At 42.8% G+C, this 27,969-nt stretch overlaps 1 protein-coding gene and 1 long non-coding RNA gene across 2 annotated transcripts; both read right to left on the bottom strand.

The window, feature by feature from the left end:
• Positions 1–15: 15 nt before the first annotated feature.
• On the bottom strand, positions 16–27,545 carry MLANA (melan-A). Its single transcript, XM_002708101.5, has 5 exons — positions 27,392–27,545; positions 25,853–25,954; positions 19,535–19,631; positions 5,772–5,885; positions 16–3,962 (listed from the first exon to the last, which is right to left on the bottom strand). The coding sequence occupies exons 2-5, from the start codon at positions 25,930–25,932 to the stop codon at positions 3,894–3,896; spliced, it is 360 nt and encodes a 119-aa protein (XP_002708147.3). The 5' UTR covers positions 25,933–25,954; positions 27,392–27,545; the 3' UTR covers positions 16–3,893.
• Positions 6,002–9,277, bottom strand: LOC103347878 (uncharacterized). The gene is made up of 2 exons (XR_516389.4): positions 8,849–9,277; positions 6,002–6,055 (listed from the first exon to the last, which is right to left on the bottom strand). It is a non-coding gene; the product is annotated as an uncharacterized lncRNA (long non-coding RNA).
• Positions 27,546–27,969: the final 424 nt, after the last annotated feature.

The following is a 27,969-nucleotide window of genomic DNA, read 5'->3' as shown; positions in this document are numbered from 1 at the left end:
TGAGCTCTTTATAGATTCTTTTTTTTTTTTTTTTTTTTTTGATAGGTAGTTAGACAGTGAGAGAGAGACAGAGAGAAAGGTCTTCTTTTCCTTTGGTTAACCCCCCAAATGGCCGCTATGGCCAGCGTGCTGCGCTGATCCGAAGCCAGGAGCCAGGTGCTTCCTCCTGGTCTCCCATGCAGGTGCAGGGCTCAAGCACTTGGGCCATCCTCCACTGCCTTCCCGGGCAACAGCAGAGAGCTGGACTGGAAGAGGAACAACCGGGACAGAATCCAGCGCCCTGACCAGGACTGGAACCCAGAGTGCCAGCGCCACAGGCAGAGGATTAACCTAGTGAGCTGCAGTGCTGGCCTATCAATTCTTGATATGAATCTTTTATACTTTGTGTAGTTTACAGATATTTTCACCCATTCTGTCAGTTGCCTCTTTGCTGAGTGTTTCCTTTGCAGTGCAGAAGCTTCTCAGCTTAATGTAATCCAATTTGTCTATTTTGGTTTCAATCGACTGTGCTTCTGGGTCTTTTCTGAAAAGTCTTTGCCTATGCTAATATCTTGCAGAGTTTCCCCAATGTTCTTTTCTAAAAATTTAATATGAGGTCATAGATTTTGATCCTCAATCCATTTTGAGTTGATTTTTGTGTAAGGTGTAAGATACAGGTCTTGTTTCATACTTCTGCACACAGAGATCCAATTTTCCCAGCATCTTTTTTTTTTTTTTTTTTTTTGACAGGCAGAGTGGGCAGTGAGAGAGAGAGACAGAGAGAAAGGTCTTCCTTTGCCATTGGTTCACCTTCCAATGGCCGCCGCGGCCAGCGCGCTGTGGCCAGCACACCGCACTGATCCGATGGCAGGAGCCAGGTGCTTTTCCTGGTCTCCCATGGGGTGCAGGGCCCAAGGACTTGGGCCATCCTCCACTGCACTCCCTGGCCACAGCAGAGAGCTGGCCTGGAAGGGGGGCAACCGGGACAGAATCCGGCGCCCCAACCGGGACTAGAACCCGGTGTGCCGGCGCCGCGGCTCACTAGGCTAATCCTCCGCCTTGCGGCGCTGGCTCCCAGCATCATTTCTTGAAGAGACTGTCCCTTGTCCAGGGATTGATTTTAGCTCCTTTGTCAAAGATTAGTTGGCTGTAGATGTGTGGATTTATTTTTGAGGGTTCTATTCTCTCCATTGGCCTACATGCCTATTTCTATGTCAGTACCAGGCTATTTTGACTATAACTGCCCTGTGATATGTCTTGAAATCTGGTATCATGATGCCTGCAGCTTTATTTCTGTTGTTTAAGATTGGTTTAGCTATTTGGGGTCTCTTGTGGTTCAATATGAATTTTAGCATCATTTTTTCTAGATCTGAGAATGTCATTGGTATTTTGATTGGGATAGTATTGACTCTGTAAATTGCTTTCAGTAGTATGGATGTCCTCTTTTGTCTTTTGTCAGTCTGGGTGGCAGGGACAGAGAGCACTAAAGGGCCTCCACAAATGTATTAGCAGGTTTGGATTTCAGTATCAGCATGGCAAAGCCTTAACATTTCATTTTTCTGATTTTTCTGATACCAGTTTGTCACCATCCTCAATCAGGTGTTCCTGGATGGAAAGTACTGTCCTCAGTGGTGATATAGTGATCAGACTCCTTATAGCATGTGACCCTGCATATAGCACATGGCTCCAAAGGTTATCGTGCAATTGTTTCTCAATCTAAAGAGTCCTCTTCAGAAGTATATCTGCCTCTGGGAGGAGAACAAGCCCTTACCGAATCTGACACCTTCTATTCTTTTTAACAAACTCTCTCCTAGTTTCTCTGGCAGATTCAGGCCAAGACTCTTTGTCTTACCATGGACACTGAGAGACTGAGGAGAGTCTTTCTCACAAGAAGAGGAGAGAGCCCTCAGTGGATGACTAACTGGATGGCCTTGGAAGATCTAGGGCTTAAGTCATAGGTCCCTCCTTAGATACAGAGGACTGATACTCTGCTGAGACCTGTGGGGAGAGGAGGGAAGGATTTGGCCAAAGGTCTGATGTTTTTCTTTAGAACTCATTTTCATATTTGAAAAACAGGCAAGAGCCTTTGAACTGGGGAAGGTGTAGAATATTTCAAGTGTTAATAAAATCAGGAAGGTTAGGATGTACTTTAGCATGTTGTTGAATGTCATTCTTTCCATGTATGTAATACGTATCCTGTTTTTTATCTTTTCAAGTTTGTCTTTGGTAAGAAATAGGCTATGTTGCACTGGTGTTTCTGATGACATGGGATGATTTTAAGTGATTTAGCGACTAAACATTGTTATAAATGAATCACATAGAAAATCATTTCTTTAAACTGTTGAAAGAGTTTTGAAGACAACCTTTTACATTTTCTCTGATTCTTGCTAATTTTCCTTTTTAACAAAGAGAACAGGTCTCAGGTTGACAACCTTTTGTTATCATGAATATCTTCCCAGGTTTTAACAAAAACAATTTGCTTTCATTACCTTATGGAAAATGATACTGGCTTTCCATTTAGTGTGATAGAAATTTAAACCAGGAAAATACTCTAAATGAGATAATCAGAAGAAAATGCTAAAAAATAATAGTGCCGGTGATAAGTGGATGTAGCCTGTGTGTGTTTGTATGTGTATATCTATGTGCAATGTTGCTATGCAAATACTGATATCATTCTAGAACCTCTGGTCCTTTTTTATTTCTTAAGTATGTTCTTGTGAGAAGGATTTTGGAATCCAAAGGAGCTAAACTGCTATAGAAACATTTAAAGCAATAGATAGGCAACAGCCAAACTGCAGTAGCTTTTGCTTATTTAAATCCTTACACCACATTCTGGTTTAACAAAATTCTTATCATTATATTAGTATTCTTGCAGTGAAATGTAATTAAAATTGTATTATGGGGGTATTTCAAAATGTTTGCAGGGGGGCCGGCGCCATGGCTCACTTGGTTAATCCTCTGCATGTGGTGCCAGCATCCCATATGGGCACCAAGTTCTAGTCCTGGTTGCTCCTCTTCCAGTCCAGCTCTCTGCTGTGGCCCAGGAGTGCAGTGGAGGATGGCCCAAGTGCTTGGGCCCCTGTACCCACATGGGAGACCAGGAAGAAGCACCTGGTCCCTGGCTTCAGATCGGCGCTATGCTGGCTGTTGTGGCCATTTGGGGAGTGACCCAATGGAAGAAAGACCTTTCTCTGTCTCTCTCTCTCACTGTCTAACTCTGTCAAATTAAAAAAAAAATTGCAGGAAAATGGAATTAAAAGATTTATTTTAGTCAAAGTTTTGAAATCTATGCACAGTTTTTTCATAATACATATTTTCTACAAACTTTTTGAAGACCCCTCATATGTGTATTACTTACAGAAAAGATGTTTATAGTGTATTATTGTAGTATCATGGAATTTTAGAACAGAGAGGGACATTGCTGACATTTTCCTGATCAGATAAATAGGTCAATTAGCTTTTTGTCTTAAACCTGTAAAGGTACCCTCTGAACTCTCCACAACACAGACTCACCTGCAACAATTCTGTATACAGTTCATGTTGATCTAGAGGCTGCTGATTCAAGAATCCGTATAGTAGCTTGTTCCTTTATTAACCAAATTTTAACTAAAACTTAGATGGTGCTAGAACACCCAATTCTATTTCTCAGGAAATAACACCATAGATATATTAGCAATACTGTTGACGCAGATAGCATTGTTTGTTGTAATGTTTATTGACACTTAATTTTTATATTTCTTATCATTTAATTACTTGATTAGTTCTGCTAATTGCCCTAAGAATTTAACATTGGCTTATAATTAGAGGTGTATGTTCTTACAGCATTCCAAAGCAAAATATTAGATGTCTATATTAAATTCAAGCAAAAGTGTGAGGGAAATCATTTCAGCATTTCTCAGGTGAGTTGCTGGCTCTTAAGGTGAATAAGGTGGTGGTGACTGTTCTGCAGAGACTTTCTCATAGGCAGGTGGAGCATTGGGAACCTGTGAAGATGAGAAAGGAAGAATATAGGCTTGGCAACAGTGTATATATTTTGCCATGGACTTAAAGTTCTGAATGTTCATATCTACTTTCCACCCAATGAGGTAATTGTTAAATTTCATAAATTTTTATGTTGAATCTTTGTTGGGGGAAAGGGTAGAGAAAAATAGGGCTAAGAGGTTTCCCCAAATCTCAAAAGCTTATTTATCTCTGCCTTATCCATGTCAGAAATCCCAAACCCTGATAGATTCTGGAATGCAAGTTAGAGATAGTAATATACATTACCTCTTTTTTTAAATATTTGTTTATTTGAAAGTCAAAGTTAGAGGCAGAAACACAGAGAAATCTTCCATGTGCTGGTTTACTCCCCAAAAGACCACAACAGGAGCAGCTTCTTAGTCTCCCATGGGGGTAGCAGGGATCCAGGGACTTGGGCCATCTTTCACTGCTTTCCTAGGTACATTAGCATGAGCTGGATCAGAAGCGGAGCTGCCAGGACATGAACCAGTGCCCATATGGGATGCAGTGCTGCAGGAGGTGGCTTAACCTGCTGCACCACAGCACCAGCCCCTAAATATTGCTTCTTTGCTGCATAGATCCTTGTAGTTGTTTCTAAAGGCAAAATTATACTATCAGTCTGTTAAGCCTACATTAATCCTTTCAATTCCAAGAATATTTTCTCTGTTTTTATGTTACAGAGTGACACAGAAAAATTAAATCACTTGCGCACAGTCATGCACAACTAGTAAGTTAGGAGCTAAGAATCAAACACAGGAATTTGACTTGAGTTAGGGCACTCCATCATTATGCATCTGCACTAGCCCTGTCCAATAGAAATGTAACATAAGACACTTATATAATTTTAAAATTTGAGGTACAAGTGTTTGGCCTGGCCATTAGGATGCCATGTCCCATATTTGAGTGTCTGTGTTTGATGCCTGCCTCAGTGTTTTCCTGATGAACACCCTGGAAGTAGAAGTGATGGCTCAAGTGTCCGGGTTCCTGTCATGTATATGGGACACCTGTACTGAGTTCCTGGATCCTGATTTTGACCCCTCAGTATTGCAAGTGAACCAGCTATTTGGAGGATGAACCAGCAGATGGGGGAGCATGCTCTCTCTATAATGAAATGAATGAAATTTTTGAAGATTTTTAAAATTTCTGGTAGCTACACTTAAAAACCAAAAAGAAACAGGTAAAATTAATAAAATATTTTTATTTTACCCAGTATTTCAAGATACAATCATTTTAACATAATATGAAAATTACTAATGAAGTAGTTATATTTTCTATAGACTATGTCTTTTAAATATAGTAATGGCTACAGTACATCTTAATTTATACTACTGTATTTCAAGTGTACATGAGCAGTGTGTCTAGTGGCTACCCTATGGGAGAGCACAGCTCTACAATTCATAACAATTCATAACATTTTTCCTCACCTATTTATATCTATGCTAATGAAAAAAAAGTAACTTAGAAACATAAGGGGGTATTGTATCTGGAACCAAATTCTTCCTTCAGAGCTCATGAATAGGGTGCTCATTATGGACCCTGGAACATCTGAGTGTGAGAGTACATGATTCAAGAAAATGTCTGGGCTTTCCCTGCTTTTTGATTTGTAATATTTGCTTTTTATTGTGGCAAAGTATATGTAACATAAAATTTGCTATTTGACCATTTTTAGGTACATAGTTCTGTGACATTAAGTACATTCACATTATCCTTGCTTTTTAAATGGAGGTCATTTTATTCAGTTGAGTTTAAAGTAGCCGTACATGAAAACATCTACATGCACATTCTCAACCTACCAGAAGTTCACAGTTTTTCTCTTGAAAGAACAGGTTGCTGTCCTGTTGACCAAGCTGCTCTTGTGGACCTCTCCCCGTTAAAGTACTTTGGATACCAGCTTGAAGACTTTTGTCCTGAAATGTAAGTTCATAAAAGCGAGTGGGTGAGAAGAAATAACTGAGTCCAGTAAAGAAAAGAAAATGAAGCCAAATTTTTATGAATGAGGTTTTAATCTAGGTTCTTCCATTTACCTCCTGTGTGTCCTCAGTCTAGTCACTTTTTCTCTCAATTCCAGATTTTGCTTCTGTAACAGGAAGATGATACTACATAACTCTGAGACTTGTAGTGGGAATTAACTACTGGTAAAGCACTGGTGCAGTACCTAGCATCTGTAGTCAGTCAATGAATATTGTGAAGGGAGGAGAAGTACATCAACAAAATGAGCCTCTTGTGAAATTGTCCTTCAAATATGAAGGACAAATGAAGATTTTCTTAGACAAATATTGAGGGAATTTGTTGCCAGGAGACCTGGGTTGCAAGAAATACTAGTAGTAGTTATTAGAAGGAAAATAACATCAGATCAGAAACTCAGATCTACATAGAGAAGTGCATAAATGAAGGTAAAATAGAAACTTATTTTTCTTAATCTAACATATAACCGTTCAATGAAGGAGAAAGGGATTAGGATTGTCACTATAAGGTACTCATACTACTTATGAAATGACACCATGTTACTTAAAAGTGGGTTTTGATGAGTTACACATGTAATTTTGCAAACTCTAGGGAAGCCACTTAAAACCCTGAAAAAGATGTATAGCCAGTATGCTAAGAAAGGAGAGCAAATCATATCATAAAATGTTCAGTTAAGACCACAAAAGGCAGAAAAAGTAGAAGAAAATTTAGGAAGAAAAAAGATAACAAAATGACAAATATGATTATATCAATACAAATATATCAATAATCATACTGAACAGGAATGATTGTCTGAGTGGATCAAGAAATGAGAGTTATGTGTTGTCTACAAGAAATTCATTTTAAAAGTTAATCCTCCACCTTGCGGCGCCAGCACACTGGGTTCTAGTCCCGGTCGGGATGCCGGATTCTGTCCCGGTTGACCCTCTTCCAGGCCAGCTCTCTGCTGTGGCCAGGGAGTGCAGTGGAGGATGGCCCAAATACTTGGGCCCTGCACCCCATGGGAGACCAGGAGAAGTACCTGGCTCCTGCCATCAGATCAGTGCGGTGCGCCGGCTGCAGCGCACCGGCCACGGCGGCCATTGGAGGGTGAACCAATGGCAAAGGAAGACCTTTCTCTCTGTCTCTCTCTCTCACTGTCCACTCTGCCTGTCAAAAAAAAAAAAAAAAAAAAAAAGTCTACACTAAAAGTAAATATGAGGAGTCTTCAAAAGGTCATGGAAAATGTGAGCTACGAAATAACTGTAAGGATTTAACAGCAGAAACAATAACCAACGCCATAGCCATCTCAACTGGTTCAGTTTACAGAATTCTAACTGAAAAGTTAAAGTGGAGCAAACTTTGTGCTGGATGGCTGCTAAAACTGTCGCATCCTGAACAGCTACAGACAGGAGCAGAGCTTTCAACAGAAACTTTAAATAAGTGCAATCAAGAGACACAAGCATTCCTTTGAAAAATTTGAGCAGAATATAAAACACAGCTTTATTAATATAATCTTGAAGACAAAGTAAGGGCTACCAAGAGGTGGAAGTGGTCCAGAAGAAAGGTCATGGCAATAGTTTTGGCGAATACTCTGGCATGTTGCTTATTGGCTCTCTGGAGGGCCAAAGAAAATAATATTTGCTTATTAGGACAGTGTTTTGAGAAAATTACATGAAGCTTTAGAGGAAAAACATCCAGAAATCTTCACCAAAGAAACTTTCTCCACCATGACATTACTACTGCTTATAAACAGCTTTTTTTTTTTTTAATTTGACAGGTAGAGTTATAAACAGTGAGAGAGAGAGACAGAGAGAAAGGTCTTCCTTTCATTGGTTCACTCCCCAAATGGCCGCCACGGCCGGCGCTGGGCCAATCGGAGGCCAGGAGCTTCTTCCTGGTCTCACATGTGGGTGCAGGGCCCAAGCACTCGGGCCATCCTCCACTGGCCTCCTGGGCCACAGCAGAGAGCTGGGCTGGAAGAGGAGCAACCGGGACTAGAACCCGGTGCCCATATGGAATGCCAGCACCGCAGGTGGAGGATTAACCAAGTGAGCCACGGTGCCGGCCCCTAGTACTACTGCTTATTCCTCTCATAAAGCAAGGGTAATTTTATGAGGATTCAACAGAAAATTATTAGGTCTCCATCTTCCCATCATGATTTGCCTCCTTTCAACTTCTTTTTGTTTTGTCATGTTAAAAAAATCATTAAAGGGGTCCATTTATTGTCAGTTAATAATGTAACAAATACTGCCTTGATATGGTTAAATTCTCGAGACCCTCAATTCTTTAGTCCTAGACTAAGTGGCTAGTGTATGGCTTGCAAAAGTGTCTTGAACCTTTTACAACTTATGTTGAGAAAGTTTATATTTTTCAATTTTATCTTATAATTCCATTTCCTGTAAATTTTTACATTTTATTTATTTCTACTTTATTTGAAAGGGAGAGTTAGAGAAGGATCTTCAATGTGATGGATACCAAATGCCCACAATAGCCAGGGCTGGGCCCAGAACCCAGGAGCCCATAACTCCATCTGTTTCTCCTGTGTGGTGGCAGTGACCTGACTACTGGGCCATTATCTTCTGTCTTTCAGGATATGCGTTAGTGGAAGCTGAATTGGAAGCAGAGGATTCAGGAGAGGATCCAGGTATTCCAATATGGGATGTGGCATCCCAACTAGCATCTTAACCACTACATCAATTGCCCACCACTCTATCAACTTGTTGTTGAAGTCCCCTCAGAGATAAAGAGATACCATGCTATATTAGTAATCAAAATAAAGTGGGCATTTCTATATTAATTTCAGAAAGCAGACTTCAAAATAAGAAATGTCATCAGAGATGTCATCAGAGATAGACAAGGCCTTACATAATAATAAAAGGATCCATTCTCTAAGAAGTCATAACAATACTTAGCTTGTACGCACCTAGTTCCAGAGCATCAAAAATGTGTAAGACAAAAAGTGATAGATCTGTTAGGAGAAATGGTTAAAGATGTAGTTGGAGACTTCAATACTCCTCTATCAGAAATAGACTATCTAGCTGGCAAAAAATCAGTAAAGCCGTAGTTTAACTCAATAAAACCATGAATTAACTAGATTTAATAAGCAACTGTAGCTACTTCATCCACAACAGCAGGATACAGAATTCTTCTTTAGCTCATGGAACATTCACCACATTCCAGAACATAAAACATATCTTAAAAATCTTTTTAAATAAAAACACTATGCTGTCAGACTACAACTGAATTAAAGTAGAACTCAGAAATGATAACTAGAAAATTCCAAAATATTTGAAGATTGAACTTCTATATAACACATGGGTCAAAGAAGAAATCTAAAGAAAAATCTTGAAATATTTTAACTAAGTGAAATTGAAAATATAATAATGAAATTTGTGAGATACAACAAAAGCTGCACTTACCGGGAAATCTTAACATTGAACGCATATATTAGAAAAGAAGAGGGGAGGTATAGCAAGGTGGTCATGGAATAAGATGCTGTGGCAATTGTCTCCCCACAGAGAGCGATTGGAACAGCTATTCATGCAAGTCCTCTTCACGAGGAGCTATAGAAGCTAGGTGAGAGAACTTAGAGCCCAGTTAAAGTGTGATAAGACACATTGAAGAGGGTCCGAAGGAAACATGTCACACACATACCACCAGCTCCAAGTAGTGCAGCATGAAGAGATGCTTACCACTTGGTAGAGGGAGAGAGAATAGGGTCCAGACCTTAGACTTGAAACCTAATACCAGGCCTGCTATGGTGAAACCTAAAGTCAGATAGAGTCCCACAGCTTCTGCCCCTAGGCCAGTTCCAGAGCCTTTGGATCCTCTTTAACCAGGCTGCCAAGAGACCACTTCCACCATCCCTCCCATAGCCTCCAAAAGACAGCTGAGCAAGATTCCAGCCACTGGAGAGTAGAATGGGAACAAACAAGACTCTGCTTTGAAGCTCAGTGCCAGGCCAGCCGTCACAGATACCATGGCTAGATCTTTCCCAGCATCATGCATGCTTGGCATACACTTAGAGTACACAGGACCCACTGACATTGAGAACCCAGTTCAACCTAGCTTAATGCCAACCTGGGCAGCCAAGGAACTGCCTTCACCATTCCCACCCCAGCATCAGGCAGAAAGCAAATACTTCAACCTCGGGTGTAGGGCAGGAAAGTAAGTTCATAGTTTTAGCTTGAAGCTCAGTGCCACTCCCACTGTGGTGATAACCAGCACCCGATTTGGATCAGAGACCCTTCTCCCAGGTCAGTACTCAGTGAGGCTCTAGTCCTGCCCCGCCATCAGGTGGAGACCTTCATCCTGGTAAAACACATGAGTGTTTCAGCCTGCATTACTCTCAGTCTCTCATGGGCTAAGCATGCACCCCCAAGACAGGGTAAGGTCCTACAGCTGTGTAAGTCAGGTGCAATCCATTTTATGTCAGCCTGGGTGAACAAAGGACTACTTTCATCAACCCTCCCCACAACTGTGGGCTGAAAACAAGTAGCAAGACTCCAGTCACTGGAAAATAGCACCAAGGTGAGCACAGACTGTGTCTTGAATATGGTAAAACCATCACTGGGCAGATACTAATGCCGTCTGTCCCCAAGCTGGTGCCTCTAGGTGGAGCCCCTGAACCTTCCACAGTCCCAAGTGAATTGTCCCATGGCCCCAGTCAATTGGACTTACATCCTGGCCAGCATTACCTGTGATTGGTTGAAGGCAGCCTTAAGCTGCAAGCCCAACTCAGAAGCAGACAGTCCCCAGCAAATTGGCTTTGGCCCCATTTCATGCTCTGCTGGACTTGGAAAGCTGTGGACTTTGGTTGTAATCTAGCATTGTGGTGTAGACAACCCAATACTGCTCACACCTTTCCTCCTCAGCCCCAGGCAGAATAACATGAAGAAAGTAATTGTCTTCTTGGGGAGGAAAAGGTAGGTGGATTCCAAGGCACTGCATAGAAACCTATCACCATGGAGATATGTACATGCTGCTGGATTTTGGGCTGATGCCTCCTGTCTCCTCTGCCACAGTGATCAACTACATGGAAAAAGAAATGAGGAGACTACCCTACAGGATCCAACTGGAAATAAAGACAAAATGACGTACTACTAAGTAGATCTATATCTTTTTTTTTTATTTATTTATTTTTTGACAGAGTGGACAGTGAGAGAGACAGAGAGAAAGGTCTTCCTTTGCCGTTGGTTCACCCTCCAATGGCCGCCATGGCCGCCACGGCCGGCGCGCTGCGGCCGGCGCACTGCGCTGATCCGATGGCAGGAGCCAGGAGCCAGGAGCCAGGTGCTTTTCCTGGTCTCCCATGGGGTGCGGGGCCCAAGCACCTGGGCCATCCTCCACTGCACTCCCTGGCCACAGCAGAGAGCTGGCCTGGAAGAGGGTCAACCGGGACAGAATCCGGCGCCCCAACCGGGACTAGAACCCGGTGTGCCGGCGCCGCTAGGTGGAGGATTAGCCTAGTGAGCCGCAGCGCCGGCCAGTAGATCTATATCTTTAAGAAAAAGCATTTTACCATGAAAGTCACTTGTTAAGTGTGATAGAAATAACTAATCTGGGAGCTGGCACTGTGTTATAGCAGGTAAATCCTCCACTTGCAGTGCTGGCATCCCAAGTGGGCACAGGTTTAAGTCCTGGCTGCTCCACTTCCTATCTAGCTCCCTGCTAATGTGCCTGGGAAAGCAGCAGAAGATTGCCTAAGTCCTTGGACCCCTGCACCCACAAAGGAGACTGGGAAGAAGCTCCTGGCTCTTGGCTTCAGATTGACCCAGCTCCAGCTGTTGTCATCATTTGGGGAATGAACCAGTGGGTGGAAGATTCTCTCTCTCTCTGCCTCTTTGTAACTCTGCCTTCTATATAAATAAATAAATCTTTAAAAAAATTAACTGATCCACCAGATGCATGAGTATCAATGTAAGGAAATAGGAATGTGACAAGGCAAGGCAGTATCATGGCCCCAAAGGAACACAATAATTCTTTAGTAACAGACTCCAAAGAAAAGGAGATTGACAAAATGCCTGATAAAGAATTCAGAAGAATAATTATTAGAACACTGAAGGAGATAAAATAGAATTAAATGAAATCAGGAAAACTGTATATGATATGAATGAGAAATTCAGGAAAGAGAGCGATCCTGTAAAATAATCAAAGGGGCCAGTGTCATGGTATAGCTGGTTAAGCTGCCACCTACAGTGCTGCATCCCATATGGGTGTGGGTTCAAGATCTGGCTGTTCCACTTCTGATCTGGCTCCCTGCTAATAAGCCTGGGGAAGCAGAAGATGGCTCAAGTATTTGGGCCCCTGCACCCATTTCATAGACCTGGAAGAAGCTGTGGGCTCCTGGTTTTGGCCTGGCATGGTCCCAGCCATTGCAGTCATTTGGGGAATGAACCAGTGGATGCAAGATTCTCTCTCTCTCTCTCTCTCTCTCTCTCTCTCTTTCTCTCCCTATCCCTCTCCCTCTCCCTCTCCCTCTCCCTCTCTCTCTCTGAAACTCTGCCTTTCAAGTAAATAAATCTTTAGAAATCTTGGAAATGAAGCACTCAAGTCAAATAAGCAATAGAATGGAAACCTTCAACACCAGACTTGATCAATCAAAACAAAGAGCATCTGAACTTGAAAGATCTTTTGAAATATTCTAATCAAACAAAAGAAAAGATTTTAAGAAAAGAAATAAGGCACCCTCTGGGCCTTTGGGACACCATTAAAAAAATTGAGTTGTAGGAATTGCTCAGGGTGAAGAGAGTAGAGGCTTAGAAATACCCATTCAATGACATAAAAGCTGAAATTTTCCTTAATCTGGAGGAAAATGTGGACATTAAAGTACAGGAGGTCCATGGGACATCAAATGGACATGATCAGAAAATATCTTCACCATGATGTATTACAAACTTTCAAAAGTACAACACAAAGAATTCTAAAATTTTAAGAGAAAAGCATCACTCACTTCTAAGGGAAACCCCAGTAGATTAACAGCAGATTGCTCAGAAATTTTAGCAGCCTAGAGGAAATTGAATGATACAAGTTCTGAAAGAAAATATTGGCCAACCAAGAATACCTTACCCAGAAAGTTACATTTCACAAAGAAAAGTTGAGGGAATTCATCACCACCAGATCAGCTATGCCAAGATGCTTAAAGGAGTTTTACATTCAGAAGCAAAAGAAAGATAATAGCCTTCATGAAAAGTATAAAAACCACTAGAAAAAGAACATAAGAATATTAAAAATAGGGCTGGTGCTGTGGTGCAATGGGTTAAAGCCCTGGCCAGAAGCTTTGGCATCCTATATGGGTGCCGGTTTGAGTCCCGGCTGCTCCTCTTCCGATCCAGCTCTCTGTTATGGCCTGGGAAAGCAGTGGAAGATGGTCCAAGTCCTTGGACCCCTGCACCCATATGGGAGACCTGGAAGAAGCTCATGGCTCCAGGCTTCGAATCAGCACAGCTATGGCTGTTACAGCCATCTGGGTAGTGAACCAGCAGATGGAAGACCTCTCTGTCTACCTCTCTCTGTAACTCTGTCTTTCAAATAAACAAATAAAATAAATCTTTAAAAAAAGAATGTTAAAAATAAGTAGAAGAAATTTTTGAGTGATGAGAATAAGTGATTTATTAGCAATAATAATATTGAAAAAGGGCCAGTATTATGGCCAAGAGGGTTAAGCCACTGCTTATGATGCCTACCTTCCATAAAGTAGCACCAGTTTTAATCAGCTCCACCCCTACAATAATGGGATTCACTGCTCCTACTAAAGTTTTAAAAGGACCTGCTCCTGAACACGTGGCTCTCTTTCTCTCCATCTCCTGATATCTCTCTCTCTCTGTCTCTGTATCTTGATCTCTCTCTCTCTTACACTCTCCTCTCTTTTTTCCTTCTCTCCCCTTCCCTCCAGTCTGTTGGATTTCCCCCTATAAACCCTTTCCCTTAAAAAAAATGGATTGCTGAAGGAATCAGAATGGAAATTTAAAACATCCTTGAAACTAATGTAAATGGAAACACAACATTCCCAAACTTATGGGTTACAGCCAAAGTAGTACTAAAAGGGAAGCTAATAACAGTAAGTGCCTACATTTAAAAAAAAGAAGAAATATATCAAATAAACAACTTAACGATGCATCCCAAAGACCTAAAAAAGCAAGAACAAGCCAAACACAAAGTTAAGGTAAGGAAGGGAATAGTAGTGAGAACAGCAGAAATAAAGAAAATAGAAACTGAAAACTAAAAATACAAAAGGCCAATGAAATAAAGAATTGTTTTTGCAAAAAGATGATAAACTTTTAGCTAGACTTAAGAAAAAAGGAGAGACGGCTCATAAAATCAGAGATGAAAAAAGATAATACAATTGATACTGCATACATGAAAAGGGAGATAATAAAAATGATACCACAAAAATATAAAGGTCATTAGGGATCATTATGAACTTGGAAAACTTAGGAAAAATGTTCAACTTCTAGATACAAATAACTTACAAAAATTTAACCATGAAGACACAGAAAACTTGAATAGATTTGTAGAGATAATGAGATTGAGTAAGTGATCAAAAGTCTCCCAAGAAAGAAAAGCCCAGGACAAGAAGGCTTCCCTTTGAAGAACTAACACCAATTTTCCCCCAATTTTTCTCAATCTTCTTTCTCCAAATATTGAAAGGAATGGAACCCTCCCAAATTCATTCTATGATGCCAGCATTACCTTAATTCCAAACCCAGACAAGGACATAACAAAAAGAAAACTATAAGCCAATATCCCTGATATTGGCTGATGAACATAGATGCAAAGATTTTCAGCAAAATACTTGCAAGTCAAATCTAAGAACATATAAAAAAGATGATGCATCATAACCAAGTGGGACTTATTGCAGAGATGCAGGGATGGTTCATCATATGCATATCCGTAAGTGTAATATCTCACATCAACAAAATGAAGTTTATTATCTGATCATCTCAAAAGACAAAAAAGAGCTCCTGGTGCTGTGATGTAGCAGGTAAAGCCAATACCTGTGGTGTCAGCATCTCATATGGGTGCAGATTCAAGTCCAGCTACTCCACTTCCAATCCAGCTCCCTGCTATGGCCTGGGAAAGCAGTAGAAGATGGCTCAAGTACTTGGATCCCTGCCCCCACGTGAGAGACCCAGAAGAAGCTTCTGGCTCCTGGCTTTGGATCAGCACAGGCCTGGCTGTTGTGGCCAACTGGGGAGTGAACCAGCAGATGAAAGACCTCTCTCTTTCTTTCTTTCTCTCTCTCTCTCTCTCTCTCTCTGCTCCTGCCTCTCTGTAACTCTACCTTTCAAATAAATCACTAAATCTTAAAAAAAAAAAAGACAAAAAAGAACCATTCGATAAAATACAACACCGATTCATGATAAAAAAAAACTCTGAACCGATTAGGTATAGGGGGAACATACCCTAGCATTATAAAGGCTATGTATGACATACAGTCAATATCATATTGAAGGGGGAAAAGCTAATAGCATCTCCTAAAGCTAGACAAGGACATCCACTCTCACCACTCATTCAATCTAATCTTGGAAGTTCCAGCCAGCATCATTAGGCAAGAGAAAGAAAGAAAAGGCATTACAAATAGGAAAGGAAGAAGTAAAATTCAGTTTGTTTGTAGATGACATGATTCTATAAAGAGAAACCTAAAGATTCCACCAAGAGACTATTCAAACTGATAAATGGATTCCGTAATGTTACAGAATAAAAATCAACATGTAAAAATTTGTGGCATATTTATACATTACAAGTGATTCCAGTACAGATAGGCCTGATCCTGCATAAGAAACCCAATACCTTGAGACAAGAGTGTCAACAGAGTTATTAGCAGAGACCTTGAAATTCTTTTTTTTTTTTTTTTTTTTTTTTTTTTTTTTTTTTTTGACAGGCAGAGTAGACAGTGAGAGAGAGAGACAGAGAGAGAAAGGTCTTCCTTTGCCGTTGGTTCACCCTCCAATGGCCGCCGCTGCAGCCGGCGCACCGCGCTGATCCGATGGCAGGAGCCAGGAGCCAGGTGCTTTTCCTGGTCTCCCATGGGGTGCAGGGCCCAAGCACCTGGGCCATCCTCCACTGCACTCCCTGGCCACAGCAGAGAGCTGGCCTGGAAGAGGGGCAATCAGGGCAGAATCCGGCGCCCCAACCGGGACTAGAATCCGGTGTGCCGGCGCCGCTAGGCGGAGGATTAGCCTAGTGAGCCACGGCGCCGGCTTTGAAATTCTTATTCAAGAATCAAATGTATCGTGCTTCCAAGTGAAGGTGGGAAACTGATAAGCTGAAACACCATTATCCAGTTCCTTGCATATCATTCCCACTCCCTGATGTAGAAACAAAAAGCAATTTTTCCTCTAAAAAGATGTTTTCAGAATGCAAGGGAATTGTTAGCCAGGGGAGAGATTTTAGGAAATCTAAATTCCAATCAACTCCCTAGCATTCTGTGGTCAATGAAGGTGGAAAGTAAACATCTGAAGGCTTTATAGAGGTTGGTAAAGGTTGAGTACCAGAGTCTGTGTTACTGTCATTTATGTTCTGCTTTGAAATGAAAATAGAATCAGCAAAGAGAGAAAGGGAGTTCATTATGTAATTAAATTTGGTATTAATACACTATTTTACATATATTTGCCTACATTTCTTGTGCCACTGATTTCTAACCTGGCTTTTCTAGAGATAGTGAATGTCCCAAAATGAAGATTTTTACTATTAATTTTGAAAAATACATATGACCAAGAGCATTTTGAAGCACTAGGGAAACCAGAGAATTTAAACACAGTTCTGTTTCATAAAAATTCCAGGAACTCTGAACATCACTGATCTAGGCCTAGAGGAATGGGAACATGGTAGTGTTGAACTTGAACCTTACCAAGCAAAATATTCACAGTGTCTGAACACACGATATAAAGATTCTGTTATTCTTCAGTTGAATGAATATAAGTTGAGAGCATTAGGCAGAAAGGATAAAAATCCTTGTATTTTTTGTCCAATAGCATCAACCTAATAATTGCAGACTGCTAGGAAATGGGTACCAACATAATGAGTTTCCATAACTTTGATTCCTTGAAAAACTAAATTGTGTTTTGATACACAATTATATGCCAAAGTAAAATATAAAATATATGCTAAATAAAAACTCATATCCATTCTTGTATTACATGTGTTTTTCACCATGTCTTGGAGTAGAATAGAGATAATGAGACTTGCAAAAGTTAAAATCTGAACTTGCCAAGCAAGTCAGTGGCATACAATGAAACTGAATCCTCATGACATATGACTGAATGACTTCTTTGTGCCAGGCATAGTCCTATACATCGGAGATACAAAGATGGATAAAAAACAGTCTCTGCCCCAGTTCATAAATGAGAGGAAAAGGAGTAGAAGAGATAAAAAGTATGTAACCAATTATAAACCAATTATAAAGTGTTCTCCCTGCCAGAGGTACAAATGGAGTTTTGTGACAGACAGCAAAATGTCTCCCTTCCTAATTTATTACGGGCTGCCAGGGAGAGGCATCATGTACAGGAGTTCCTTCCTACCCTTATAACCCAAGGCTCCGCAACTTCTCCTCCTTTCCAGCAAATGTCGACACACAACAGAGGTCTACTCAGTGGATATGGCAGCCCCCAAATTTGGCCAACCTTTCATGGTTTGTATTTGGGATGCTCTGGCAAAGACAGGCATCAGGGAGGTAACATGAGATTGCTTGCTTTTCCTGCCAAGGAATGAAAGAACTCAAAGTTGCCTTTCTCACTTAGCACTTTTCCTCAACAGCCAACCAATCCCTGCAAACTGCCCCCTGCCCCGCTGAAGTACTTGTCGCTCCCCGTCTTCGTGGAGGAACGACACAGGACCCTGTGCTGTTCTTTCGTCTGCTCGGCCCTCCCCGGGTTTGCTGCTGGTTCTTCCCGGGTTGGCTACCGACCCTTCCACCTCCGTGGAAGGGCGGTTCCCCCTGCCACATTCCCCACTTCCGCGGGGGAGTGGCACACCGCCGGCCGGCTCTCTCGGGGGCTGCACAGGTGTTCCTCTTAGATGTTCCCCTTAGATGTTCCTGGTGCATGTTGTCTCCTCCTTTATAGTCCTCTTCCGCCAATCCCAACTCAGCTGCCCACACGCCGAGTACGCTGCTCTCCTCCAATCAGGAGCAAGATCAGCTCCTGGAGGTCATCACTCAAGTTGGCAAGAGGCAGCTGCGTAGAAGCTGTTTTCTCCTCTCCCAGCGCCATATTGTGGGAGAGCAGATGCATAGAATAAGTCTTAATTCCAGTAACTCAGTCCAGTCCGGGTTGCTCCCCACAGTACTTGTTGAATTTGGACCAGTACTTTATACCTATGTCAAAGATGACCATTTCCCCCACCTTTCATCAGCTTGAAAAGCTTTTGGATCAGTAATGAGAATGAGAGAAAAATTGCAACTCTCCTTTCCTTCCATTGCTCACTGTGGACAGTGACTTTGGGTGCTCAGGCGCTAAAGTGCTACTTGACTTTGAAGCAAGGATACTGAAACCTGAACTCTATAGCATTATGGACTCAACTGATGCATCCCATTCATGAGAAATCCTGATACCAGAAGACTGGACCATCATTGGATTAGCAGCATATGTGGACAAAGGAGAACATTACCAACACTACATTGGCCACCTGAAGAAGATGGAGCCTGTGATAGTGCAGGTGTTTAGAGCAGAGGGGAAGTCACTGCTTGGGACACTCACAACATGTATCAGAGTGCCTGGTTCAAGTCCCAGCTCCTCTGCTTCTAATCCAGCTTCCTGTGTACCTGGAAGGCAGTGATGGCTCAAGTGCTCGGGTCTCTGACTCCTCATAGAAGAGACCTGGATAGAGTTCCCAGCACCTAGATTAGGTCTGGCCCAGCCCTGGCTGTTGTGGGCATTTGGAATAAACTGGTGGGTGAAATGCATGTTCTTTCTCTCTTTCTCCCTCCCTCCCTCCCTCCCTCCATGCTTCTCTCTCTCCCTCCCTCCCTCCCTCTCCCTCCCTCTCTCTCTCTCTCTCTTTCTTTGTGTGTGTGTTTGCCTTTCAAATAAAATGAAAAACAATTAAATAAAAATAAAAAACAGTAATTTTTTGTGCTGCTGATGGAAGGAGGGTTTTTTCATTACACAAATGTCTAGAGGGGTCGTGAATATCCCGAGCTGCTTAGTTCACCACAGGTACAAGAACTTGTAATTCCCAGGTAACCTGGGAGGAAAGGGGTGAAAATGCAAGGCAGGAGGAGCAGACCAAGTAGATAACAGAACTAGCAAGAATTGCCCAAAGAGTTGGTAAGTCCTGAGTTGTCTACTGCATTGCTGTTTGCTGTGCAAGAAACCACAAGCCCTTCCCCTGGGCCCCACAAACCATTAGTGCTCAACTACACACAACAGTCAGATGGGTGCTCAAGTTTGCTGGGAGTATAACCAATGAGACAGGGCAAGTTCCTCATTGGGATTCACACCTGGCAGAGGGAAAGGAAGAGCTACACGTATGAAGAATGAAAGATTCAGCAGAAGCAGGAATCAGAGCTAGAGGAGATGGACAGAACTGCATCCCAGTCCCCAGAAATTCAGAGAAAAGAATGAAGAGGAAACCTTGGATCTGGTCCAACAGTGGGAACTCTACCAACCGTCAAGGTTCTGTATCCACTTCGTCTTCTGCAATACCAGCAGCCAATGAGCAGTAAAACTCCCAGGATCACTGTCAGGATGCCAATTCCTGCAGCCCTGGCCCAAGAGACAGACAAAGCTAAGTTGGCATACATTGTTCCAGATTGTGAAGAAGCATAAATCAATCTTCTCTCTTCATCTTGACTGTGCTGGCCCGGAGTCCCTAAGTCATTCCCCACCCTCCACATGGGGCACCTCACCAGACTTCCAGCTCCTGTAAGCAGACACAGGTCCTTATCTAGGAACTTCTCAGGTATGTGCCACAGAAGCACTGCTAACCAGCATTGCCAAGAACCCAAGTTCCAGCCACAAGAATTGCCATAGAAACTGACCTTTATGTGGACAGTGTATCTACTGAGGCTGCATTATCTTTTCTTCTAATTAGTAAATGGTTAAAAGCATTCCCCCCAACTTAGTCCACAAAAAGGAAATGGAAATTAACATTAATTGAATATCTATGATAAGCCAGGTGCTGTGCTGAACATTCTACATGCATTGGCTTAGTTAATTCTCACAGCAACTCTGTAAGTTAAGCACTATTTATAACTCCATTTAACAGAAGAGGAAACAGATGCAGAGGTTACATAACTTGCTGATGGTCATACAGAACTAATACAAGAGAGAAAGAGGATTTGAACCATAGTCCATTTCAATTGTCTCTGTGCTCTCTGCCCCAAACTCCCCCTTCACCCATTTTTTTCTAGGGAGAAGTATCTGAACTGAACCTAGAGAAAAGTTTTAGCAACCCTTACTGAGAACGACCTAGTTCTAAGCAGCAGGATGCCAACCTGGGGATCCAAACAAGCCTCTTGGGCCCTGTTTCCAATGAACTCTGGTGTTAAAAGTTGGGTAGGAATTGTCTCCCCAACACTCGTGCAGGTGTTTAAACTCTGAAGTATTTATGTTAAAGACTGATTGATTAAGAATAGCTATTTGATCGAATTATGGATGGTCTGGTGGGAGGTCTTGAGATCACTGAGGACATGCCCTCAGAGGGTGGTCCTCATGAGAGGGTTGATTGAATTCAAGTTCTGTTCTCTCTGCTTTCTAGATTGTCATGTGATCATTTGTCTGCACCTGCCATGACCAGCCCCAAAGATGCCACACTACAGGCCACCCAATCCTGAACTTTAACCACAAACTGTAAGCTAAAGTAAATCTTTTCTTTCCCAAGAAGTTCCTCTTTTGTATTTTTGTTAAGGTAATAAAAAGTGTTTAATTATACTAGGGAAGTGTTGCAGTTACCACAATGTCCCTGGAACTACAGCCTGGGGCTGTAGACCCCCTCCATAACATCATCAATTAGTTAATATCTGCCTGACCTTCTGCATCACAGCATGATCTAAGTTGAGAGTACTGAATCTGTTAACTGTGACTGTCAACTTTCAAAGAAAGGCCCTGCAGAGCTTGGGGACTTTTTTTTTTAAAGCTTTTATTTAATTAATACAATTTTCATAGGTACAACTTTGAGAATGTAGTGCTTTTTCTCCCCAAACACACCCTCCCACCCCCACTCCTATACCACCTCCTACTTCTTCTCACATCCCATTCTTCTTGAAGATTCATTTTTAATTAACTTTATATACAGAAGACCAACTCTATACTAAGTAAAGATTTCAACAGTTTGCACACATACCCACACACAAGGTAAAAAGTACTGTTTGAGAATAAGTTTTGCAGCTAATTCTCATAGTACAACTCATTAAGGACAGAGGTCCTACAAGGGGAATAAGTGCACAGTGACTTCTGTCATTAACAATTCACACTCTTATTTATGTCCTCAGTGATCACCCAAGGCTCTTGCCATGAGCTTCCAAGGCTATGGAAGCCTTTTGTGACCACAAACTCTGTCAGTATTTAGACAGAACCATAATCAAAGTGGAAGTTCTCTCCTCCCTTCAGAGAAAAGTACATCCTTCTTTGATGGCCCCTTCTTTCCACTGGGTCTCATTCATAGAGATCCCTCATGTAGGAAATTTTTGCCATAGTGTCTTGGCTTTCCATACCTGCATCACTCTCATGGGCTTTTCAGCCACATCCAAATGCCTTAAGGGCTGATTCTGAGGTCAGAGGAGCTTGGTGACTTAGACTGTGCAGCTACAGGAGAAGCAGGGTTGAGCTAAGGCTTATTCTAAAGATAATTTTGCCCTGTACCATCTACTAGACTGCGTCCCTATAGAGCTGCTAAAACATCAAGCCTTACCCATCTATCCCCAAGCAGGAAGGAGAGAACCATGAGATGACAGCATCAGATCCAATGATGTAGACCAATCTGCCCATTTTATAGAACATGAAGCTGAAATCTATCAAGATGTATCAGCATCACCACTACCATACTGACAATTCAGAGTGCCAAGTTGTACCATGTACTGTGCTAGGCATTTCTATATGCTTTTAAAAATATATAATTATTTACTATTTATTTTTATCTTTTATTTCTTTTCTTCATCTACTTTAAAGGCAGAATGACAGAGAAAGAGATCTGTCCACCAGTTCACTCTTCAAATGCTTGCAACAGCCAGAGCTGGGCCTGGAACTCCAGCTGGGTCTCCCAGTTGGGTGGCAGGCACCCAGTTACTGAGCCATCATCTGCTCTTCCCAGGATGCATTTGCAGAAAGCTGAATGAGAAACAGAGCAAATGGGACTCAAATCATCCCTCTCATATGGTATGTGGGCATCCCAAGTGGTGTCTTAACCCACTGTGACACAATGCTTACGCCACATACATGTTTTATTTCATCTTCATTACAATCCTCTTATGTAGGTAGGTACAGTGTTCATGTTACAGTTGACAGGACACTGGTAAGATTCCTGTTTTCACAACCAGTAAATGACAGAATAACATTCACAGCAATTGGCAATAACTAGATACCAGCAAGTGAACACTAAAATTTGTGCCAGGCCCAGGTCTCCCATGCCCCAGGCCAGTGCTTTGCCTTCAGAATCACTCGTTCCTGCAGTAAAGCTGCCACAGAGATCAGAGATGTTCAATAGACTCATGACTGAAGGGTGCCTCTGCTATAATTTTTCTCTGTGGTCTGTGCTTGAACATCTTGACACAGACAGAGCTCTGTTCCAGCTCTTTATAGTCAGTCACGTTGCACTCACAACCATTCAAGTGACTGAGAGCGGAAAACACGAGGATATGCCAGACACACCACAAGAACACAGTCTGGCTTAGCATAGCAGAGCTCCTCAGAGTTCACCCACACACCACCTGTAGCAGGACCATCTCAATGCAGGTTGGAGTGCCCATTCTGAATCACTCTGACCTACAAAATCGGCACCTGGGAATCTGTACTCTTTAGGTTTGAGAGGCAGAGACAGCTTTAGACAGACACATAGAGCCACGATCTGGGGACAGGCATTGTGGTACAGTGGGTTAAACCACCACTTGGAATACTCTCATCCCATCTTGAAGCATTTGGTTCAAATCGTGACTACTCCATGCTTCTGATCCAACTCTCTGCTAATGTGCCTGGGAGACAGTGGATGGCCCAAGTACTTGGGTTCCTGCCACCCACATAGGACTGAGATGGAGTTCCTGGCTCCTGGCTTCAGCCTGGCCTTGCTCTGTCTATTGCAGACATTTGTGAAGTGAACCAGTGAAAAAGATCTGTCTCTCTCGTGCTCTCTCACTTGCTTGCTCGCTCTGTCACTCTACCTTTCAAATAAAATAAATTAATTTTTTTTTAAATATGAGTTCCCATCTGTTGGTTCTATCCCCTTACTCCCATAATGGCTAGTGCTGGGCCAGTCTGAAGCCAGATGCTGGGAACTCAGTCCAGGTCTCTTACATGGATGGCAGGAAACCATCTATTTGAGTTATCACGCTGTCTCCCAAGGTGCACATTAGCAAGAAGCTTGAGTCAGGAGCCAGTCGCAGGACTTGAGCCCAGACATTCCAGTATAGGGTAGTGGCATCTTAACTGGAAGCAAACATGCCCACGCCACAGCCTGCATTTCATCTGAGCTAGAGCTTTTGTGAGAGGAACAAATGAGTGGCCTTTTGCACAGGTATTTTCTGGATTCATCTTTTACGACCTTGCACAAGATCATGGTGTTCCTTCTCTCACAGACTGAAGTAAAGAGCGTCTCGTGGGCTATGGTCATCTGATTGTCCTGCAGACAGCAACATTTCTGCTTATAGAAGGCCAGCTACTCCTACACACAGGTTGAAGGGGTTATTTTTCCCTGCACTCTCTACAAGCCTCACATCTCATTTGCCCTTTAGTGGAGTGCCCCAGAGGTGGACTGAGAGACCAGAGGAGAGGGAGGGAGCTGCTCTTTCTGGTCCACCTCCTGTTTGGGTCAGCATCACTCCAGCCACAGCCTTCCCACCATCAGTCAGTCCTAATCACGAGTCCTTGCTCTAAAAACCAGTTGCATCCTTGCCCTCACCAGCAACAGCACCAGCCCACCAGTGCCTCCACCTCACCTCAGAGGTACATCAGGCACCAGAACCAGCCAAGCAGAAACCCCTACTCAAGGATCTGAGCCAGGTTCTGAGGACCCCCACCCTTCTGTTTATACTCTCCCACCCACCAGGGGTGGAAGCCACATCTCTCAGTTACTAACTTCTTTGTCTTCTTTACCTCCTCAGTCCCAAAGCCTGTTGAATCAATTCCTTATATTGGAGTTCAAGCACCTCGCTTGTTTCTGTCTTCCTAATTAGACCCTGAAGGTAACTCTGTTTAGGCTATGAATGGAACCTGGCTGCTAGGTTCCACAGCTGACACTAAATAGCAAAGAACAGCCCAGTTTTCAGCCTATGAAGCAGACAACCTCCAGCCTCCAGAAAGGAATGGTTCAGAGCCCAGCTTCATGCTGAGATATCTCTGCCCTAGCCTCTCATGGGATAGGTCTGTGCAAATACTGGTCTCCATTGTCCTGCAGCTTGGACCCTGGAGGCAACCAGGTCTGGATTTAAAGTCCAGCACCACCATGTCCAACCACACAGTGCCTGATTTCTCAAAGCCTTTCCTCATTTACAGCACAGCAAGGATGAACCCACCAGGGTGAGTGCCATTATGTGATAGGTAAGAAAAGTGATGTGTGTCCCTTGAAATGAATGGTCTAGCCTCTCTTTCATCTCCCCTTCTTTTGTTGGTGAGACATGAAGGTGATGGCACATCACCTTCAACCATGTAGGCAAAGGCAATATCCAAGAGCAGTAACTGAACAGAAGGCAACTGATGAGCCCTTGGACGTTTTAAACAATTACATGAGAGATAAGTAGAATTAAATGTAAAGGGTGTGTTGGGCCACCACACAGAAGCTGAAACAGTGCACCGTACACACAGCACATCTTTGCTCTTGGGACATTTTGCCAGAAGGCATCGGCCACCCCCAACCCCACTGACCACACAGCGTATTAGAGAATCCCCTGGGGTCCTCTGAGCAGGTACTCCCAGCATGATGTCCTCCTCAGCACCTCTGATGGGTTCCACATCTTATTTGTCCCTGCTTCTCACTTCCTATAAGATTGCTCACCAACTCTTTCCAAAGGGAGAGCAGGTTTACAGCAAGTTCTGAACAGAGCACAGACAAGATGTTCCAAAAGACAGTTCCTTGCTGTCCTGTTGGGGTTCACACTCAGAGGGCGGAGAGGACATGCAGAGTGTGCCCCTGCATCCTTGGTGTTCCCGTTACAGCAATTACATCTCCTGGGATTATCCTCAGGCCTAATTTTCCCACTGGATCATGTCTTGGACCAGTATACAACACTTAGCACTTAGAAATGCTTCATCATGCAAATGCTAATTTCTAATTAACTCGTAATATCAAACTGCTTTTTTTTTTTTTTTTTTTTTTTTCAGATAGAATTACGAACACCATCTTCATCCTGGCGTCAGTCTGCAGAGGGAGTCACTCTCATCTGCCCTTCATCCTCACTGGTTCTTTGGCAACACATTTCATGGTCTGCAAATCTCCTTTAGGAGCCTGAGCAGAATAGACAGGACAAAGCTTGAGTAAAGATTCGTCTGCATACAAGACAGCTATGTTCCAGGTTAAGAACCTACAACAAAGACCCAGAAGCCAAGAATGCAGACAAAGTGGGTAAGATCCAACTTTTTACCATTCTTGTCTTCTTGCTTGTTTGGCCTCTGAGGAGCCTGAGTGAGCCCCTGGGGCCTCCTCACCTTGTTTCCAGACCTTTTGCTGTCTGTGGAGACAGAACACTAAGGAGACTTGCTAGGTAGTCACGTGCTGGGGGAAGTCAGCTGTGTCAGCAAACAGCAAACTGAGAACCCCTCTGGGTCTGGGTTGAACTTACTCTTCAACTGTGATGTAGGAGTGGCCGTGCCCCTTCTTGGGGTAACCATAGATGAAGTGAGCCTCTTTTCTTGGCATCATGAAAGGTCAGGGCACAGGACACCTATCAGAAGGGGCACATGAGCATTATTTAGTGCATCCAAAACGTTCTTGCCGGCCATGTCATAGAGTCCCACCAATAACATTCTCACCAGGGGACAACCACACTCAGGTTTCTCTACAAAAGGATTTGCACCTGCTTCATTCCTTGCTAGCACAAGCTTCAGAAACAGCTTGGGTTTCTTACCTTTCCCACTAATGAAAAACTTGAAGAAGAAACTACGAATGGAAACACAGGACTTTCAAATTGAGTTATTATTTGGGGAAAAATATCCATTTACCTTCAGTTTGACTCTATACCATAAACTTGTAGAACAACAAGTGATACACTGTTTTTTATTCATTCTCTACCTTCTCTGACCCAGGGCAGTGGTTAACAAAATAAGAGGAGTTATTTCTCTCCAAAGTTATCATCTCATATTTATCTCAGAACAAGCAGAGGCCTATGATAGCATAATCTCTGTTTCCCAGAGCACCTTATGCTTGAATCTCACCATGGGTGTGTGAGCCAGGCAGCCAAGCACAGCATCTTTCAATCCCACTTTTCAACAAAGAAACCAGCCCCGGGCAGGTGCCTCGGCTTGTCCATGAGCATTTCACCCAAAATCAGCTCCAGAAGCCTAGGACCTGCTTATGCCTAACAATTTGTTTTCCCTCCCACTTTGATCAAGTTCTGCTCTTCTATAGTTCAAGTTTCGTAGCTATGATTTTTTAATTAACTATAATACATGCAGATGAACAAAACAAAAGCTCATGAACTGCAGTGGCTATGATGAACGTGTACTCATTAAAAGCCATCCATGGAAGCCCTATCACTCTGGTGGATTTCGAAGGTCTGAGCCCCATAGAGCTACATCACCCAACTTCAATTTCAAACCCCAGGGAGGAGTAGAAGAGCAGAGTGGGGATTTCACCAGGCAACTCCTTTCCACTGGGGGTGGAGGTGGGGGCATTTTTTTTACATGCAATTTGTCCTTCCTAGTTGTAAAAAAGAAAGTTGAACTCACTGATGCTCTCAAGTAAATTCTCCAAGAGTGAGCTCTATGCCCAAAATTACAGACAAGAAACTCAGTTATGCATTAAATTGTTTTCGTCCATCTATACCTTAAGCTCAGAGCCCTGGCAGATGATACAGAGACAGCAAATGCGCCTTGTTACACTCAAAGCAAGAGCAGCAGCCACGGGAGAGTATGCCGAACTCCAGCAGGAGTCTTCTCACCAGCTGCCTGCCACCCTGAATAATTGCTATGCTTCTTGGCAGTCCCAGAGGGCCCAGAGAGGGTTAGAAGTTGGAGGATGACAAACGTCGCAGGGGAATTCTGTTGACAATTGAGTATCAGAGAGGCCATGAGGAAGTGCGGCAGGGTCCACCAGAATCCCCCACCCCTGCTCTGGATCTACAGGACTACAATTCTGGTGAGAAGGCGACGCACACCCTTACCTTCCAGGATGAGCCAGTTCTCTTCTGCCAGCCGCCCGTGTCTGTGAAGACTGCTTCTCTGCCTCTTAATCTTCTTCACTTTTTCGTGGTCTCAAGTCCCGTGATAGTCATGGGTTTGGATTCCCGACAGAGTTGACTGTGATTGCTTAATTGGCATGAAAGAAACCGAATTAATTCCTCCCTTGGGGGGCAGGGGGGTGGGGAACAGCTCACTGTGGCTTCTGTTTACCATAATCCCAGAGCTTTATCCTAGGGAAGTCATTTATTTTAAATGCCGGTCGCTCCTGCACAGAGCTGCTGTATTAAATACAGAATGGCCAGCTAAATTTGAATTTCAGATAAACAATGAATGCATTTTTAGTATAACTATGTCCCGTGCAATATTTTTGTGCTAAAAATGCATGAGACACCCTTACATTAACATATTTATATATATTTGTTTCATTTGTCTGAAACCCAGAGTTAGCTGGGTGCTCAACATTCTTCCTCATCTTCTCCTCAAGGAGTAGAAGAACCCTGGGGCTCAGATACAGAGATTGCCTAGTCCTGCATTCTCATGACCACAAAGAGGCAACGGA

Source organism: Oryctolagus cuniculus, chromosome 1 (assembly GCF_964237555.1).
Source record: "Oryctolagus cuniculus chromosome 1, mOryCun1.1, whole genome shotgun sequence".
Taxonomy (NCBI): domain Eukaryota; kingdom Metazoa; phylum Chordata; class Mammalia; order Lagomorpha; family Leporidae; genus Oryctolagus; species Oryctolagus cuniculus.
The sequence above is the reverse complement of the archived record's forward strand: the minus strand, read 5'-3'. Positions and strand labels throughout refer to the sequence as shown.